The following is a 21,241-nucleotide window of genomic DNA, read 5'->3' as shown; positions in this document are numbered from 1 at the left end:
AGCTTGGCCTTATTATAAATTAATTAATTAATATTCACTAATTAAATATACTAGATGATCCTGATGTATCTGTCAAAATTAATTCAGTATATATTAATTGTAATTAAATAAATTATATAGTGCTAATTAATTATAAATAAGTTGGCCGGGATGGATGCTTAGCAAATAAAATAACTTACAGTTGAGAAATGGCTTTCAGAGGTCGTACTGTATCAGATAGCAGCCCAACATGACGGACTTTATGGTTTGTTTGAAAGCCAAGATTAAACTAACGGTGGGTAAGTACCAGCTACTGATGATCAACACCCTAGCTCTCTCTTTTTCTTTTTAATATTTTTCCTAATTAATTCTCCCTTCTAGAGCAATTAATTAATTAATGTTGATATTGGAAAAAAAAAGGTAATATATTATATAATTAATTTAATTAGTCTTTAATTAATTAAAATATAACGATCGAGGTTATACGTAATTATTCATGATGATCAGTAGATTCATCAGAGATGCCAACACAGCAACCACCTCTTTTCTAATTATCCCTCTTAATTAATTTTCTTTATCGTAGATCAGGTATTTTATATGATAGCTGTCTACTCCAATATCATACTGCATGGTCATTTTCTATGAAAATTTAATTGGCTCTTTTCAAAGATCAATTAATGGATTAGTATATTTGATTTACTTTGAATCTTGTTGGTTATTAATTATTATATATATCTACTCTATTATAATAAATGGCTATCTAAATGTGAATAGTAATTTTTATTATTTTTTCATTAACTTTTGTTATTTCTGATCTGTTAAATCTTATTTTACTAAAAAGCCTTTAAAATTCTTGATCATTTGACGTGTAGATCTTTTGTAGAATTTAATGAATGATCATATTTTACTAAAAGGTCATTAAGACCCTTAGTCATTTAACGTATAACTCCCTTATAGAATTTAATAAAAGATCATGTTTTACCAAAAGATCCTTAATAGCCCCACGGCGCATATGAATTGACCTCTATTTTTCATGTCCTTTTTGTTCTGACAGTGTACTCATTTTTCTTTCTTTTTGTTTCAATTTTTTTAAAATTAAAAATTAATAATATTTTATTATTATATAGATAGTAAATAGATAATCCAATATAGATGCAGACCAATGCTCATATTTTGCTGAAGTTTAAATTTTTTATTAATCTTGATTTTTTGTTTTTCTTTAACCTTTTATGTTCTTTTTCTAGACAAATAAATTACAGACTTTTTCAATTTTTTTATTTAAATCATTATATCAAGTGCATTCCGGAAATAACGCACCCAGGGTCATTCCCTAGTATGTGTATATATATATATATATATGCATGCAAGTAAAGTTATCAATAAATTTTATTTTTACTACAAATATATATGTATACGGCCTTCAACACTCTAAAAATATATTAATATATTCTATCTTTGAAGAGCTAATATATATATATATATATTAGAGTGTTGAAGGCCGTATACATATATATTTGTAGTAAAAATAAAATTTATTGATAACTTTACTTGCATGCATGTCAATCTAATGATCTTCTAAAAAGATAATTATTACCATAACATACACGTGTTTAATTTGTCTCAGATTCATGATCCGCGAATTGCTATATATCTCATCATCATCAGATGGCGCGCAGGTTTGTCTACATATGTTTATTTATTTATTTATTTGGCGTAAAGGGCAGATTTATTTCATGTTTTGGCAAATTGTACATGACAACTATATGGATATGACAACAACATTTAATGATTAATTTAGATTATATTCTAGTATTGCCGGTGTAGTCTCTATAACTACTCATGAATGGAACAATAAAAATAAAAAGTCTACGTACTATTAATTGCTCGCAATTTCGAGATTCTATAAACTTATAAAAAAAATATTAGATACAATTTTAAAATACATATCTCTCGTATCTTTTTTTTTAAAGAAAATAAGAAGCACCGTTAAATAAAAAAAATATATATATATCCTTAAACGTGAGTTCCAATTTTTTCCAAATATAGCATTGCTTGTTTATAATTTCTCTCATCTCATCTCATCTAATCATTATAATATTCTCAAATTTTTATACAAAATAAAATAAATAATTCAATTTTTTTAAATCTTAAAATAAAAATAATTTAAAATATATATTTTAATAATATTTTATTCAATTTTTAACTTTAATCTCAATTTATCTCATTTCATTTTGTCTATAAGTTAAAACAAACGAGCTTAAGGGTGTGTGTGGATGTTGAAGTGAGTTGAGTTGAGTTGTGATGATAAAATATTATTAGAATATTATTTTTTAATATTATTATTATTTTAAAATTTGAAAAAATTGAATTGCTTATTATATTTTGTATTAGAATTTGAAAAAATTGTAATAATGAATTGAGATAAATTGAGATGAGTTTAATAACCAAACGCATCTTAAAGATCAGCACGCTCATGTAAAAACTCATTGCACTTTAAAAACGCGACTACCCAATTCTATTCCGAATTTGCACGTATCCCAAACAAATCTCCAGAGGTTATTTCAATTTTTGACCTTAAGATATATTATAGTTCGGATCCTATGCACGCAGTTTTTGTTTAAAAATAACTTCATATACTGCGTGTTTATTAGAAAGATGGTCTTCTATTAGCGATAAAAGTACTGGGCTATATCTATAAATGTATGCATGTGTATGTGTATATATATATAAATATATATATATATATATATTTTGGTTCATAATATAAGTGTTAGCGTTGTATTTCATATGCTTTTAATCTAGGTTTCAGCAACTCGAATCTTTAGAATTGGGCTTGCAAAAATAAAGAAGAAAACAACTGGGAGAGGATGGCCTTCGGGCCAGGGAATTTCCAATGCCAAAATCAGTAAAATCTTTTAGAAGTTTGTAAATGAGTAAAAGAGTCTAGGGTCAGAGAGAGTCTCTTGTATCTAGGAGTTACTATTTATACTAGGAGTCTAGGAGGGGGATAGATCGTGTCTGCCCCTATGAGTCCGTGTCTTTCATACTGTTCCTTTTTTTAGAGTCGTTTAATGTAGCGTAACTCTGCAACAGTATCATTAATGTAGCATGTAGCTCGGGTAGTGGTGTTATTATTGCGGTGTGGTTCCCTGATCTTGCTTAATTTTTTGTGGTTCGTCGATGTTCCCATGTCAGAGGATCAAGGGTTCTTTGTCTTTCTCACTCTGTCCTGTACAAGTTCCCACGATCGGAGTGTGGTCGAGATATGTCATGTTTGTCCGTTCCATCAGCCACCCATTTGCTTTTCCTTGTCGGCGCCTTTCTTCATGGGTAAGCTTAGACCCAGTGGGCTTGTGGAGTTGGAAAAATCTTCTTACAGTTACCCCGCCAATTACTCTCAAACGAGTCCGAGGGGAATTCCGACTTCACTCCCTTGGCTAATTACCTTTTGCACTTGAGACTGCACGGTTTTTTCTTTCCAGGAGTAGGGTTCGCAAACTTCTTGGCGCTCACCTGCATTGGTTCGTCTCTAGCTTTCTTAGCTGTGTTTTGACAATTATGTTATGCATTAAATGGTACCCCCTCAGTCCCTTAATCATTACTCCACATCAGGCGATTATTTATTTCCGACGTCGCATCATTGGGTACGCTCTGTTGGACTCACTGTGATCGGGAGATTCTGGTACTCCATGGGGCGCGAGAGTTCCTATTGCCTCGGGATATCAACTGTCAATTTTGCCTATATATAGTCCTTTTCCCTCTCAACTATAGGTTACTTTGCTCATTCCCTTTTCTACTTGGCATTCTAGGTCCTTTTTCCTTTTCAAACACCTCTCTTCGTATCATTTTCCTTAATTTGTCTTCTTTCCCTCTGGTTACCAATGGCTCCCAAGAAATCCTCATGTCCTTCTGGATTGGCTAGACCTTTCAAAACTATACGTGCCACAAACGGTCAGGGCGACACTGTTCCGAAAGAGTTTGCCAGTTTCTCGTGGCGTTCGCGGGTGACTTCCGCTGAACTGGAGTCGCTGAAGGAGACCTATAAGGTTCGTCGGATGGTGGAATTCGTGGTGCCCCCTCCGACCGAAGGGATGGTAGATTCTAAGGGTTATGCCACCAAAGTTGTAGTGTGCCCCGCAATGTTCTCTTGTGGCCTCAAATTGGCCTTCTATCGACCATTGTGAGAAGTGCTGGGTTTTTTCGAGTTGGCGCCTGCTCAGCTCCCTCTCAGCGCATGGAGGATCCTTGTGTCATGTTGCGTCATCTGGTGTCGTGCGTTAGAGAAAGTCAAGGCTGATTACCCAGATCTCACAGAGCGCGCGAGTTTTTCCTCACCCACAATATTTTCAGACAAAATAAAATAAACAATTCAACTTTTTCAAATCTCAAGATAAAAATAATATTAAAAAATAAATTTTAATAATATTTTATTCAACTTTTAATTTTAATATCAGCTCATCTTATCTCATGATCTCATATGCAAAATCAAGCGGGATTAGATATGATCCACACACATGTAAAAGCTCATTGCACTTCAAAAACGCGACTACCCATGAATTCTATTGCGCGTATCCCAAACAAATCTCCAGCAGTTATTTCAATGTTTGACCTTACGATAAATTATAGTTCGGATCCTATGCATGCAGTTTTTGTTTAAAAATAACTTCATATACTACGAGTTTATTAGAAAGATGGCCTTCTATTAGCGATATAAGTACTGGGCTATATCTATAAATGTGTACATTATATACATGTGTGTGTATATATGTATATTGGTTCACATAGCAAATTTTATAATTAAATATATAATATATAACCTAATTACTTATGCATATATATTAAATATATTTCATAACTATTTTATAATTTGTATACTAGTTAGTCGGTAAGATTTAATAATCTCAAATACTAACATATATTTGTAGGAACCATATATGAAATGTTGATATATCATATTATCCATATGTATTGGTAAATTATTTAGGCATATAATATATCGTTATGACAAATGATATTTACAGTCATGGAATGTATAAACGTTGTGCAATCTCTTTAAAAAAAAGTGAATAAATATAATATCCATATAAAAAAACTAATTTTTTAATAATAGATCCCACTTTTTTTTAAAGTGATTATGTTTGCGCATTCTAAGATTGTATATAACATTAATACTCATTCGTTATTATGGATAAATATTAACTAGTTACATATTAATTTTTTATAATTTTCTAATTCAATAAATTATGGGTCTACTTGGTAGTTATAAAAATTTCATTAAATTTAGATTTTTTATTTATGTAATTTCTTAATTATTAAGTTTTATTCAAAAAACTAAAAAAATAACTCCGCTCGCTCGACTTGACTCGACTAAAGCTCATTTTTGGATTGAGCTCGAGTTGAAAACTTAGCTCACCAAATCTAGTTCAAACAAAAATTAGATAAAAACCTTAAGCTCGAATTTTTTGAGTAGAACCAAGCTCAGGCTCAAATTTAAGCTCGAGTTTTTTTGAATTAAGCCGAGCTTGATAATCTAAAGACCAGTAGATTGTCAAGCTCGGATTGACTCGATTACAGTCCTAGAGGTTTATGTATATTTACAAACCGAAGTAACATCATTTATTTCTTAATATGTAATTAATACGAAAAATTAATTCACAAAATAAATAATATCAAAAAGAAATTTTGTAAGATTATACTTTTTGATAAAAATACTGTCAATTCGTGACTTTACTCATATGCATGTGTGTGATATGTTTACAAAATTAGTAGAAATTAAAATGTTTTCTTTTTTAGTCGATCCTAAGAAGGTGTGCTAGAGATCATGAAAGAGCTGAAGAACCGAAAGTGAATATAATATATTGAAAGGTTGGATACAGTCCTTATGCAATTTGATTTTATACATTTAAATACATATCTCAATCTATTTATATTCAAACATATTTCAACTTAATAATATCTCAATATTAATATTCACAAATTAACTCAAATCATCTAAAATTATTTTAACATTCAAACACATCCTAAACAATTCTCCTCTATAGTACTTCTTAATTAGTTTAATTTTTTTCTTAATTAGTTTAATTACCTGGAAGCTGCAGTACCAAAAATCTTCGAATAAATTAATATATGTCGGTCAACCAATCAACTAATATCGCATCGTATTCATGAATTTGACGTTCTATCTGTCCACCTTTTTCTTTTTCCTCGTGAAATGCTCCATCCAAAACATGTCGTTTAACCTAGTTTCAAGGATACTACAAGACAATTGAGGAAAAAGATCAAGTCAAGTTTCGAGATGATTGAGATCACTTGATTGTTTTATATACGATAGAATTATGTTATTTATAAAGTATACTGGTTTTTAATATAACTTTTTAAAAGTGGGAGACGTAAAATGTAGGCATGGTGATGGACTCATAAATCCTTCAATGCAAGCAAGCTGTATGATTAGTTTCGTACTTTCAATGTCCTTTAATTTGAAACTGAAGCCTGCTTGACTTTAACTCTTGAAATTGGTGATCACCACTGTAGCTAGCAGTGCTAGCTAGCTAGCTTTATATATATATTATATGGATAATAATACACTTATAATTATTTTACAACTAATTTACATTAACTCATTTTAAATCAATTAATATAATCGTGATACTTCATTAAAAGGTAATTTCAATTTTACTTAACTAACATTTATTTTAAGTAGAGTAGTAAACTAGTTGTAGACAGTTGTAGACAGTAAAATGAGATAAAAATTTTGTAAAGGCCGATGCTACAGCTCCCACTGGGGACTCTCACTAGGAGCTCCGGCTGGAGCTATAGCATGTGTTTTCATATATTTTTATATGTTTTTTTTAAATTATTTTTTATATAAATTTTTTAATTTTTTTCAATATTTTTTAAAAATAAAATAAATTAAAAACATTATTAAAAACACTTCCTTAATTAGAAAGTAAAAAAAAAATTATTAAAAAATACTTCCTCAATCACGAAGTAAAATAAAAAATCTTAAAAAAATATTTTTTATTTTATTTCGTGATTAAGAAAGTATTTTTTAATAATATTGTAAACTTTTTTTATTTTTTAAAAATATTTAAAATTATTAAAAAATTTTATATAAAAAAGAACTTAAAAAAAACACATAAAAATACATGCTAGAGCTTCAGCGGGAGCTCTAACATTATTTTTTTGTAAATAGGAGTAAAATAGTTTGTTAATAGTAGTAAATAGTTTGAGTTGGATATTTTTTGGGTTTTGGAAAAAGATAGAGTAAAAGTTGAATAAAAAATATTATAAAGTTAAAAAAGAATATAGTTTTATAATATTATTTTTGTTTGGAGTTTGAAAAAGTTGGAATTTTTTTTTTACTTTTCATTTAAAATTTTAAGAAAATTTTAATGATTAATTTGAAAAAGTTGTAATAATTAGTTTGAAAATTTTTATATTTGAATTATGTTTAGGAATAAGATGAGATGATATAAAATAAGATTATATGAGAATTTTATGTCTCATCTCATGCTTCAAACCTGCCCTTAATTGTCAGTTTATTATTTTCCCATAAATTTTGATAAAAATACATTATAATATAACTTTATTTACAAATTATGATAAATAATCTTTAGGATTTTGGAAGTATATATCTTTACATAGTTTAAATATATATATATCAATTATTATATTATGAAAATTTGAACAATCTGCATCATATTAAAAATATCGATTGTTTCTGCTTATACTTTAAAATATTAAAAATGTTCTAGTTGTAAAATTAAAAAACAAATACTATAAAATTAATAAATACAAAGTTATTCGATTTTGTGCTAATTAATTATATCTTTCAATAATCATTAATCACAATCTTTATTCACGGATGGGTAGGCTACGTTTGGGTATTAAGAGTACCTCAAGTACTCTCATTACTATTCTTTACTTTATTATTACTTTTCACCTACTTCTTTTATTATTCATTACTTTTTACCTACTATTCATTATTCTATTATTACTTTTTCATTAATTTTTCACTACTATTCACAAACATTCTCAACACTTCTCAGGTATTCTCACTACCCAAACGTAGTCAATGAATTGAGCCGAAGTGATCGATTGTGATTGAATCGATCGTGAACAGTTTCACAAGTAGTCGACATGATTTACATTAACCCTTCTTCTTTTAACAGTACCATGCATCCTCGGTTTCTAATTACTTGCGTTAGCACACGCATTGATCTCTTTACTGGCCTTCCATTAATTAGGTCTTGTTCATGATTTGGTAATCTGCAGTGACATGTATACATATATGTTTCTGTTAGGCAATATATACATATAGTTAAGAATAAAATACAAATATAAAATCTAACTATTTCTATTGATTTAACCTTTTAAGATAATTGATGATTTAACATAGTATCACAATAGAGATTTTTAGTTTGAACTCTAACTCTAATTTATATTCTATTTAATTAAATATTTTATACGTTGAACTCACTCATTAAAAAATAGTCTGACCGACACGCAAAGGAAGTATTAAAAATATAATATAAATAATAAAATATGTCTCCTAGTTAGCTTAATCCGATTTCAGATATATATGTCGTTGCTGATTCATAATTTCTTTTTCTCGGTTTCTTTGACAAGGCTGCAGTGGGGACTCAATCAGATGGAATCAAAGGCTCAGTGAATGATTGGAGACTGTGCACAGTGACGCAGGCTGAGGAGCTCAAATCCATAATAAGGCTGCTCCCAGTATGGGCCACAGGCATTATCTTTTCCCCAGTTAACAGTCAAATGGGCACCTGGCCTGTTTGTTCTTCAAGGCAACACCATGGATCTTCACATGAGCCGTTCCTTTGAAATCCCCTCTGCTTCCCTTTTCATCTTCGACACCATTAGTGTCATCTTCTGGGTACCCGTCTACGGCCGTTTCATCGTTCCGTTCGCCAGAAAACACACCGGCCACAAGAACGGATTCACCCAACTCCAACGCATAGCAATCGGCCTCGTGATTTCAGTCTTCGCTATGCTAGCTGCAGGGACTTCAGAGCTCGTGAGGCTCCGCGAGGTGAGAAATCACGATTACTACGATCTCAAGCACATACCCATGTCGGTATTTTGGCAAGTGCCTCAGTATTTTATCATCGGATGCGCAGAGGTTTTGACGTTCATCGGGCAGCTGGAGTTCTTCTACGAGCAGGCTCCCGATGCGATGAGGAGCCTGTGCTCGGCTCTCTCGCTCACGACCGCTGCGCTGGGAAGCTATGCGAGCACAATGCTTGTTAATATTGTGACGGAGGTTAGCACTAGGGATGGCCGCGGGTCTGGGTGGATACCGTACAACTTGAATTATGGTCATCTTCACTATTTTTTCTGGCTGCTGGCAGTGTTAAGTGTGCTGAACTTGGGGATTTATCTTTTGGTGGCCAGGTGGTACACTTACAAGAGGCCTCTCTACTTGGTATATGTCTAGCTATTGAATAAGAATAATTTACCCTCACATTATACACTTATAATTTTTTTATATGATTTTTCATAGAATAGAATATGAAGTGAGATAATGAATAATGACTGATGAAAAGAATTTTTTATTAAATAAAAGCAACGGTAGTGTTGGAAAGTGATTTTATTAAATTAAATTTATAAACTCTTTTTATGTAATTTATTCGATCTATTTTTTAATGAAAATAATATTATGATTTAACATATCGTATCGAATAATGTTAATTTGTGAATTTAATTTTTAATTAATTCAGTAATGGTCATGCATGGTTCTTTGATGCTCTTTTATTATTATCATCATCATCAAGCTCTTGGTCGGGATTTTAAAAGTGGAAGAAAAATAATCTATTTGAGTGGGTTTCATCCACTTCTTCTCCTAATTAATCAGGAAACTACTGGGGGACGAATGAATTGGACCCTCAATTAAAAAATAAAAAAATAATTTAATAGTTAAGAAAGTGATTATCAGTGAATTGATTTTTTTAAAAAAAAAATATTTAAAGATGTTAAAAAAATATGTAAAAAAAATAAAAATTTTTTTTTTTCTTTTTTGTGGGGGGAGTACACAGTTGTGTTATGCAACAATAGTAATGATTTTTAAGTGATTAATTTACTTTAAATGAGATTTAACTCATCAAATACGATCCATTCAATCATGATGTTATTTCTACTTCTTAAAAGATATTACTTCTTTTGAATCGTACTACATATACTATAAAGAGAAGTGAATTTTACAATCAAGTTATCAGTATTCAATGCGTACACCACTAAAGGCCAAAGTCCAGATACCACCCCCCCCCTACTGCTGTGCGCGACACCGAGAAGAACTGCTCTTCATCCTCTCCTGGTTTTGCTCTCTGTTTCCTTTCTTCCGTATTTTGATATTCGTTTCCTCCACGATCACGGATTGACGATCATCTATCTCTGTAGGTCTCAGGTATGTGACAGCCTCATCAAAACTATAAGAGAACTCTCTCTCTCTCTCTCTCTCTCTCTCTCTCTCCCCCCTCCCTGTGTGCGAGTTATCATCATCTGCATACATTCATGCAAGGTATCTACAACTACAAACCTTTTATGGCATGACCAGGGACCAGTCTTGTGGGTTCTATATCTTCAGTCTTCCGTTTTTTGGTTCTTGTTTTTGTCTGTCTTGGGGGTTTCTGTTTGTACCTTCCCGAGGCTTCAACCCAGTTTCCTAGATCCATAATTATACTCAGATTTATAAGGCTCTCATTGTATCAAGATTGCTTCTTCGTTTTTCAAGCTTTATTATAATATTAACTACATGCGTAATCTTGTTCTGTCGTCATCTGTTTATTGTAATATAGAGTTTTTGTTTATTAGAATATGGGTTTTTGACCCTGCGAGACTCTTTTCATCTACTCTTTATCACCCTCTCTCTCTGTTTGTTTGTTTTTTTTTTTTTCCTGGAATCAAACCTCAATTTTTTTTCTGTGATACCATTTTCGATTCCAATACTTTTTGCTGATTCCATATTAATTCTTTCATCATATAATAAAAAAAGAAATAAACAATAAAAGTTGGCTTTCTGCACATGGGCCCTGGCTGGCTTTTAAAATTATGGTAGAATGTTTGGTTTTGACGCAAGGTCGGAACTAGATGTATCCGAAATTTCAAAAAAACTATGAAAAAGTAATCTTTGAAGATTTTCTTGATAAGATAAATCCTATAGAAATAAAAATTTTCCCCTCCCAAATTAAACTCTTTTAAACTTTGACGCATCTTTTGTTTGTTTCTTTAATTTGAAATGGCAAAATCAGATACACTTGGATTTTTTGACAATGGCCATCTTGTTCTCTAGTGCTATCGAGTTGTTAACGTATTTTCATGAGTGTTGAATAAATCATATATACTGCTCTACTAGGTATGTATGGTGTCTGTTTGAAGTTTCTGAAGTTGCTCTGAGTAAATTATATTATTTTGCGTAGTTCCTTTTGAACATTATATGATTTTTGCGTAGTTGCTTTTATACATTATCTTATTTTTATGTGGTCCATTCGTCGAGGGGTCAACCTCATAAATCATTACATCGCGTGACTTAAACCATTTTGGAGCTAATGATGTGTCTTGGACTACTCGAATGATGGTTAGAATTTCTTTGTACTTTTCTCCGTTCTCTGAGTTTCTGCTACTAATATTAGGTAATGATACTTCCCATCTCATAAAATCTTGTTTCTGGTAACTTTTCTCGTGTGATATGTATGTTCAGTTTTGTTGGTTCCATCCGTGTGAAAAGATCTTCAGCATTGTTGATCCCTTTTCTGATCCATATGGTCCGAGTTCTTGATTGGCTTTTAAGATTATATGCAGTTTGTGTGCTTCTAGTTTACAAACTTTTCAGAGAAATCGGATGAGAATTGTCCTAAATATTTTGAGCTTCTAGGACTATGTGGTTTATCTAGCATTCCAATTTCCTCCATTTTTTGTCACCTTTCTACTACATAACAAAGCACTAGCAACGCACTCAACCACAACCAAGAGAAATATATGTCTATGTTTTTTGCCACGTACAATTAAGACAAGTATTTAGTCATAATGTCTGGGATTGCAACCATGCATGCCTAATTCATTTGAACGTTGATTGATATTGTAGGTAAGCCTTTGAGCGAAAATACTAAAGTAAAACAAGGCCCAAATTAAGCACGAGCATAACATGGCAGCGGATGATATCTACACACAGGATGGCACCGTGGACATCAACAAGAATCCTGCTGACAAGAGAAAGACAGGAAACTGGAAAGCTTGCCGCTTTATTCTTGGTATTGTTTAAATGTTTTTTTCATTAGTCCTTGCTAAATCATTTATGATATGTGATGATGATCCTGAGATTTTGGACACTGAGTGATTTTTTGTAGCAACTGAGTGTTGTGAAAGATTGGCATACTACGGGATGAGTACCAATCTGGTGAATTATCTTCAGCAGCGTCTCAATCAGGGAAATGTGACAGCCTCCAACAATGTAACCAATTGGTCTGGGACCTGCTACATCACACCATTGATTGGAGCCTTTCTTGCTGATGCCTACTTGGGAAGATATTGGACGATTGCTAGTTTCTCAATCATCTATATATTTGTAAGTTTCTTCAAACAAACTCCTCATCTATACATGTACATGAAAGCTTGAATTGGAAATGGTGGTGGCCGGGTTCCTGTCAAGCTTGAATTCTCAAGGTTTTGAATGTGAATATTAGCATGGTTCATTGTAAATTTGATACATGTATCAATTTTTTAACAGCATCAGGTTTCAATTTTGGTCATTCTCTTCCTTTTGAGTTGTTATGAAAACTTTTATCATTCAATTTCTTCCAATTTACAGTCTCCCTGCAGAGAAAACTATATGAAAAAAAGTAGGAGGACTTGGTTCCTCTTTCTCAGTGGGTTTCAAATTTATCTCAAGTGATGATTATCTTCCCAATAAGCATAAACCGTGTTGCCTAGTATGCTGACTTACCCAGAAATGTTTGAAGAACTCCAATTTTTCTTGTAGGGGATGACATTATTAACATTAAGTGCTTCTGTCCATGGACTAGAGCCATCATGCGATAAGAATGGTTGCCATCCAACAACAACACAAAGTGCAGTCTGCTTTGTAGCACTTTACATGATCGCTCTTGGGACTGGTGGAATCAAGCCATGTGTCTCTTCTTTTGGTGCTGATCAATTTGATGAAACTGACGAGATGGAGAGGAAAAGGAAGATCTCTTTCTTCAATTGGTTTTACTTTTCCATCAATATAGGTGCACTTATTGCTTCCTCAGTTTTGGTTTGGATACAAATGAATGTTGGCTGGGGATGGGGGTTTGGAATCCCAGCAGTTGCAATGGCCATAGCAGTTGTGTCTTTTTTCTCAGTTAGCCGGTTATACCGGATTCAAAAACCTGGAGGGAGCCCACTTTCAAGGATTTTCCAGGTTATTGTTGCATCCTTTGGGAAACATAATGTTGAAGTACCTGCTGATAAGTCTCTCCTTTATGAGACTGCAGATGAGGAATGTAATATCAAAGGAAGTCGCAAGCTTGAACACACTGACAAGCTAAGGTGAGTGGGTTGGCACCAGGATTATCATAAGCTTATCAATTCAGATGTGATCACTTGACCGGTTTGAAATAATGATCTTCTTGCCTCCACAAATTTGATATTTAGTGATTCAAAGTGGTTATCTAATCTTTGCATTTAAGTTTCTTGTCATGATGCAACATGAGATTAAGTCTTATATGCTCATATTGACTTCCCATGGAGGAAGTACTTGTTGTCGATCCTTTTATATTTGATCATTTGTCTTTAAATCTGATTGATTTCTAATCAAGATTGTCGATTTCCAGGTTCTTTGACAAGGCTGCTGTGGAGATCCAAAGTGACCATATTAAGGGCTTTACAAACCCCTGGAGACTCTGCACAGTGACACAAGTTGAAGAGCTCAAGATTCTCATTCGGCTGCTCCCAATATGGGCATCAGGAATAGTCTTTTCTACGGTTTATAGTCAAATGAGCACCATGTTCGTTTTACAAGGCAACACAATGGACCAACACATGGGTGCTCGCTTCAAAATTCCATCGGCATCCCTTTCCCTTTTTGACACTCTTAGCGTCATCTTCTGGGCTCCTGTCTATGACCAAATTATAGTCCCATATGCAAGGAGGTTTACCGGCAACGAAAGGGGATGCACCCAGCTGCAACGAATGGGCATTGGCCTTGTCATTTCCATTTTCTCCATGGTCACTGCTGGGGTTTTGGAGGTTGTTCGTCTAAAGATTGTTAAGAGGAACAATTACTATGACCTCGAGTACATTCCCATGTCAATTTTCTGGCAAGTACCACAGTATTTTCTTATTGGATGTGCAGAAGTATTCACTTTCATTGGACAGTTAGAGTTCTTCTACGACCAAGCACCCGATGCTATGAGAAGTTTGTGCTCGGCTCTGTCACTAACAACTGTGGCATTGGGGAATTACTTGAGCACTCTGCTTGTAACCATTGTGACAAAAATCACCACAAAGAATGGGAAGCTTGGTTGGATTCCAGACAACTTGAACAGGGGCCATCTTGACTACTTCTACTGGCTCTTGGCCATTCTCAGCCTGCTGAACTTCTTGGTGTATCTCTTTCTTGCTAAGTGGTATACATACAAGAAGACCACAGGGCCAAGTCACTGACACGACTGATTGTTAGTGTGATTCCAACCCGCCTATCTGTTCCCTTATTGGAGCCTGTTTAGTCTTTGCGATGTCTTCTGAAGGTTTTATTTATCTCTTTTCCTTGTGTTTGTAAATACTGTTGGTTATTAGGTTTTTTATTCCTGCATAAATTTATAATGTTCCTCAGTTTCCTTATAAAAATTTGCTATTGAGTTCCAATTAATATTGGTAAGGAAAATGATATATATTTAGTACCTCATTTGACAACCATGGACAAATCCATATTAAATTGCCAACTGCTAAATAATATTATGTTTCATGCACTGTAATTCCAATGTAATCTCAACAATACTTCAAATTAGCACCCATTACTTATGCCAGATAATTGTCTGTCTAGAACATTATATTCTGGGTGATGTGTAAAAGTGACATAATGAAACTAAAAGAAATCCAAGAAGAAAACAGAAACACCCGAGAAATCCGATCTTGTAAAGATAAACTGTGAGTAGTGTGAATGTTAAGAATCATTCTCATGAGCAGACCCTGTCATCCCTTTAATGACAAATCGTTTTACCTTTTTCGATTATGTTCATAGCATGCTCGATTGATAGATTAATTCCTGTCGACAAACTGCTCACGACAAGGTCCTTTGTTTGAGGAGATAAAACACATGCTCAAGTCTTTTAATTCTTGTGAAGTATCCATGTGGGTGGGACGAGATGATGCAAGGGTATCCCATAAGTTGGATAGACATGCTCGCTTAGCTGAAGACACTTGATGGTATTATGTTTTAGGTTTAATTATGCAACTAGTCGCAGACTGTGCAATGAGTGAAAATAATTAAGAGTAATGCTAGGTATAAGTCTCAAATAAACAAGTCTAGGGCTAGGCAAAATTCTGAAATTTCCGACTCCGCCCGACATCCGCTCTGATTCCGACTCCGACTAAGTCGGAGTGGTTGGATTTCAAAGTCGGAGTTCGGAGCTTCTTGGAGCTCCGAACTCCGACTCCGAATTTAAAAAAAAAAAAACCCAAATGTAAAATGACGTCGTTTTACATTTGGATTTTTTTTAACAAAAATAAACGACGCCGTTCTACTTAATGTGGAACGGCATCGTTTTGGTATTTTGTTTTGATTCTTGTGAATTGATTTTGTAAATTTGTAGTAAGGAAATGTGTTTAATGAAATGAATGATGTGTTTGTAAGTTGTGTTGTATGCATGCATAGTGTTTGATAAAATGTGTAAGAGATGTTACTCCTTTAATGAACACTTGCAAGTATAATTCTCAACACTCTTCTTTAAATTCATATATGTTCTTTATAATATAATCTTAATTTAGTAGTTTTCAAACATGAAATTTGGTCAAAGTGTAACTTCGTGATTTCGGGCTGGGCAAAATTCTTCCAAGATTTAAATGATGTTTCACCTATAATTTCTTCCAAGAAATATGGCCATAGCTCAAATATGGGGTAAATATTAGAAGACCCTTAGATCGTCATGCTCGGTTCAAGGATACAATGGAGAAGAGTTTAGGCCTTTTTTATTTTTTTGTATATTGGAGCAAGTATTGAACATTATAAATTTTGTGTAGTATTATTTTCTAAGTACTAGTCTATCGATGCTCGTTAAGTTTTACTTATGTACATTGATAAATATAACTATTAATTACATATTTGAGAGTAACACAATATTTACCAACATTATATTACAAACCAGAACAAGACATCCCACTTTACATTCAAATAATGCTTTTTACAAACATTATATACTCTGTGTTATATATTTTTGATCTACCTTCCTCCATTAATTGTTGTGCAGTTCTCACACGTCCCTCGGCAAGGATATCAACATTTTGCTTTATCAAATGGGGTCTTTTGGCATGCCTCATTATTGGTGCATGAGACCCACGTACCATCATTGACATGAATAGTATTTACACATGCCCTCTTGCAATGAATAATTTTATATTAAATAGAATTATTAAAATACCTTATATTTTATATTAAATAAATACCATGTTACGAACAAAACAAATAATCTATTCCCGAGCAGGCTACAACTGAAATTCATTTAGAAAGAGATACTCATGGTTCATCCCAAATTCAATACAAAATAATAAAGATAAAAGAAATGATATTTGTAATCGTTAAATGCACAAGCGCTATATAATCTTTTTGAAAATAAATAAATAAATACGAAACTCAAGTAAAAAAAAAATGTTTCCAATGGAGTCTATATTGGAAGACCACATATATCTTTGCGTTAATTTAAATGTTTAATATAGCCTAGTTATTTTTTAAACTAATTTTTTGCTTCTAATTTATTTTTTCAGCTTCTTTGATTGTGATATGGATCGTCCACAAGGAGATGTGACGGATGCCAATGCTACAACTCTTATACCGGTGGATACTTGCACCCCTAGAGCCACATCTAGGGCAGCTACATCTTGTGTGAGTAGTCGACTCTCACTCCCATTAGATATAGATGATGAGGATATGTTCAACGAAGAGGAGGAGATGCCCTTTGAGCAAGATCAACCACCACGGCCTTCTAAAAAGAGGTCGTGGACATGTGAGCATTTCACCAAAATTCCTGGTGATATTACTGTGGATCATTTTGTGGATGCCATTCGAAGAAGCAAGGCACCAGTGTGTTAATAGCACATCTAACTGTTTGCCAACGATATAAGATATCGAAAGGCTTGGCAGCCACTGATCAGACCAACCTCAGTTACCAAACTTCTACATGATGGTACACAGACTATGAAATTGGTCATCCCTCAATACAGTAAGAAGATGTTGAGGGACATGCATGCAAATATGATAATTACTGATGAGATGCCCTTTACCACAGTCAAGAAAAGAGACTTTCGAAAGTTTCTAAATTTTGTTGAGCCACGATTTCTCATTCAATCACGATATATGGTAATGCAAGATTGTATGAAGAGGCATGCGAAAGACAAGGCGGAGATGAGGAAGATGTTTATTACCACTGGCCAGAGAGTGTCGTTTACGACTGACACATGGACTTCCATACAGAACGTCTGCTACATGTGTATCATAGTACACTACATTGACAATGAGTGGATTTTGCATAAAAAAATTATTGGTTTTAAAGATATTGTGGATCATAAAGGTGCATCCATTGGGGTGAAGATGGATAATTGTTTAAAGGACTGGGGAATTTGAAAAGTGCTATGTATTATAGTTGACAATGCCAATGCTAATGAAACAACAATTGATTGGTTTAAGCGGAACACAACTGTGAGAGATGATGTCATTTGGAACCACGAGTTTATTCACGTTCGATGTTGTGCTCTTATCACCAACCTCATAGTTGTTGAGGACTTAAAAGAGGTTGATGATTCCATTACCCGAGTCTGCAGCATTGTACGATATGTGAGGGGTTCCCATCAAAGGCTTGCCAAATTTAAGGCAATAGTAAAAGATTTTAAGATTAAATATTCTAATATGTTGTGCTTGGACGCTCCGACTCGATGGAACTCTACATTCATGATGTTGGATGTGGCACAGAAGTACCAAAAAGCATTCGAGCAGATAGAGGTCGAGGATGGGGGCCTGAGGTATGCTTTGTTGGAGCAAGCAGGACAGGGGTTCGGTGCGCCGAATGCACATGATTGGACCAGTGTGAGCTACTTTGTTGAATTTTTAAGAATTTTTTATGACATAACCATGCGGCTATCTGGATCCGAATATACGACTGTGAACTCATTCTTCAGCGAGCTCTCGGAGTTTCACTTTCACTTGGAAAATAGTTGTACATAAATATTGGGGAATATTGAGAAGATAAATAGATTGTTATTTGTAGTTGTGATCCTTGACCCCCAATATAAGCTGACTGTTCTAGAATTTTGGATAAATTCCGTCCTCGAGGTAGTGAAGGCTACAAAGTTTATTAGAGTGCTAAAAAGTGATATTGATGACCTATATAATCACTACAGCAATAGTTGTCAACCTTCATCCGTAGCTGGTAGCTCCTCACATTCGAGGCCGACAAGGTCAACAGCTTCCTCAGGTGATACTGACCCATCTATAGGGGTTAGAGGCCATCGTATTATCTAGTAGTATCATCAACTCATGTCAACAAGGAATATTATGCATTGTACATATGAGGTTAAACGATATTTTATAGAAACTGTCGAGGCACCTGAGAATGTATTTCAGCTATTAACTTGGTGGAATGTTAATTCCACTAAGTATCCAGTCATTTCCCGTGTAGCCCGAGATGTGCTAGTCATTCCTGTCACTACGATTGTCTTAGAGTCGGCATTTAGCACTAGAGGTCACATGTTGGATGCTTATCGGAGTTCATTATCACCATCAACCGTGAAGGCCCTCATTTGCACACAGAATTGGATAAGTGAAACGCTCATTGGACTAGATATCGTTGGCGTTGATGCCGAGAGCTTCAGGCTTGAATTGAGTAAGTTTATATGCTTTTAAATAATTATTTAATTATTTTTAATGTTTCTAATTTCTACTTTTTATGATTTTATAGATCTGATTGTAAACCCTAACATAATTGCCGATGACTGAGAGTCTAAGACGGACACCCCTTGAGAGTTGAGATGGAGTTGAGAGAACCTCCTTTTTTGGTAAGAATGAAATTCTACTTTTACCATTTTCAGTTTTTTTTTTTTCATTTATTGATTGCAACTTTCTATCTTTATTTCAAGCATGATCACAGATCAATGGACCATTGAGATTTGAGTGAAATGAGCATTTAATATTTATAATAATGTTGTTATTACGTTATAAATGAGACTGTTATAACTTATAGTTACATCATACATTTTATTTAGTTTTAAAATTATTGTATTTAAGCTTTTTTTTTTTAATTTTTTATCTTTTCAGTATTTTTTTTTCACAGGTTTGAACTTGGGCTTTGGTGATCATATTTAATAATTTATGTAGTTACATTACATTGTGCTCTATCCGAGCAAAAACTGAAACAAAGACCCACCACATAGCACATGATACTCTTATTAGTCTTAATGTCTTATATTTATTTTTAGATAAAGTCGTAGACACATCTACCTTTGTTAATAGTGCTATGTCATGTAATGGATCAAATTTATTTAACAAAAGAAATTGACCACATTATTTATTTAAGTACTTTTTTTTTTTAGTCCAATAGACGGTCGGAGTTTTGACCTCCGTTCGGAGCTCTGATCGGAGCTCCGACCTCTGATCGATGTCAGACTCCGATTCCGTTCAGAGTTGGAATTGGAGCAAAAATTTCGCTCCGAGTCGGAGTCAGAACTCAGCCCTAAACAAGTCTTGTGTAAGTCTTTTATAAAAAAGTGAATTCTACTAATAAAGAATAACTTCTTTTACACTTTTTTTAAGATGTAGTCTGCTTTTTTACAAAGTTTTGCGCGAAGTTTATCTATTTATGATTTGCATAACTCATTTATCTATAATTGTTTGACCATTGTGCATTAATCATTTAAAATCTCTATCACAAAGAGTCGAAGATGTAATAATACTTTTATAATATTTTTTTTCTAGAAACGGGAAAACTAACCATGAAAAGCATTTAAACTTTGGAAAGTTATACATATACTAGCAGTAGAGTGACGTCCAAGGGTCGTTTGCCTAATTCAATAAAACTTTATCTTTTATTTAATGATGAAAATTTAATATTTTATAAATTAAAGTTAATTTTAAGTATATGATATAATATTTATATTTTAATTATCTATTTTATGTTAGTTTAAATCAATATTTAAACTTCTACCATTAGATTAAATCTGAAAATTTAATATGAATGGTTGGGATTTAAAACCCAAAAACTAACATTTTCCCTCACTTTTCCTTTCTCCCTCTCTCTCCTTCCCCACGCACATTTGCCTAATTTAGTTAATTAAGAATATTATCATATTTAAATTATGTTAAAACTCTAATTATTTATATGGTTTTAATTTCTTAAAAATATTTAGTAAAATTTCATTATTTATTTAATGATGGAAGATTAGTATTTTCTAAATTAAATTTGATAGTTTATGTATCATATGCTATTTATTTAGTTAATTAAGGATATTATCATACTTAAATTATGTTAAAACTCTAATTATTTATATGGTTTTAATTTCTGAAAAATATTTAATAAGACTTAAAATATTCATCTAAGGACTTAAAATGAAGGGTAGAGATTAATTTCTTAAAAATATTTAATAAAATTTCATCATTTATTTAATGATGAAATATTAGTATTTTATAAATTAAATTTGATAGTTTATGTATGATATGTTATTTATATTTTAATTATTTAAATTTTAAATTAGTTTAAATCAGTGTTTTAATAAGAGAAATTATTTATATATAAATTTTAACAAGAGAAATTATTTATTATAGTGATAACTATTACAGTCTTATAATTGTATCTCTAAATTTTAATAGAAATTATTTATATAATTTTAAAATGTGTAAAATCTGCACAATATCTTTAAACAAATTTTAGATCCCAGACGTTGGATTTTACAATAAAACCCCAGACCCTTTCTCTTTCTCCCTCACTTTTCTCCCCCCAGCTCTCTCTCTCCTCCCTCTCCTTTAGCGTACGTCGTACGCAGCTCTCCCCATGCCCAATTCCTC

At 32.9% G+C, this 21,241-nt stretch overlaps 1 protein-coding gene and 1 pseudogene across 6 annotated transcripts; both read left to right on the top strand.

Annotated features, from left to right (window-relative positions):
- The first annotated feature begins 8,595 nt into the window (after nucleotides 1-8,595).
- LOC121265918 lies at nucleotides 8,596-9,436 on the top strand (annotated as a pseudogene).
- A 761-nt stretch (nucleotides 9,437-10,197) lies between these two features.
- Nucleotides 10,198-14,823, top strand: LOC121266166 (protein NRT1/ PTR FAMILY 8.1-like). 6 transcript variants are annotated; one of them, XM_041169910.1, is made up of 6 exons: nucleotides 10,198-10,312; nucleotides 10,396-10,402; nucleotides 12,080-12,245; nucleotides 12,342-12,559; nucleotides 12,974-13,524; nucleotides 13,809-14,823. In XM_041169910.1, exons 3-6 carry the CDS (start codon nucleotides 12,140-12,142, stop codon nucleotides 14,638-14,640), a joined length of 1,707 nt encoding a protein of 568 aa, XP_041025844.1. In that variant the 5' UTR covers nucleotides 10,198-10,312; nucleotides 10,396-10,402; nucleotides 12,080-12,139; the 3' UTR covers nucleotides 14,641-14,823. The 6 variants fall into 6 exon arrangements, with proteins under 6 accessions (XP_041025844.1, XP_041025842.1, XP_041025841.1 ...); XM_041169908.1 differs by adding an exon at nucleotides 11,492-11,572 and having other exon boundaries at nucleotides 10,228-10,402; XM_041169907.1 differs by adding an exon at nucleotides 11,492-11,627 and having other exon boundaries at nucleotides 10,228-10,402.
- Nucleotides 14,824-21,241: the final 6,418 nt, after the last annotated feature.

This window comes from Juglans microcarpa x Juglans regia, chromosome 5D (assembly GCF_004785595.1).
Source record: "Juglans microcarpa x Juglans regia isolate MS1-56 chromosome 5D, Jm3101_v1.0, whole genome shotgun sequence".
Classification (NCBI taxonomy): Eukaryota; Viridiplantae; Streptophyta; class Magnoliopsida; order Fagales; family Juglandaceae; genus Juglans; species Juglans microcarpa x Juglans regia.
The sequence above is the reverse complement of the archived record's forward strand: the minus strand, read 5'-3'. Positions and strand labels throughout refer to the sequence as shown.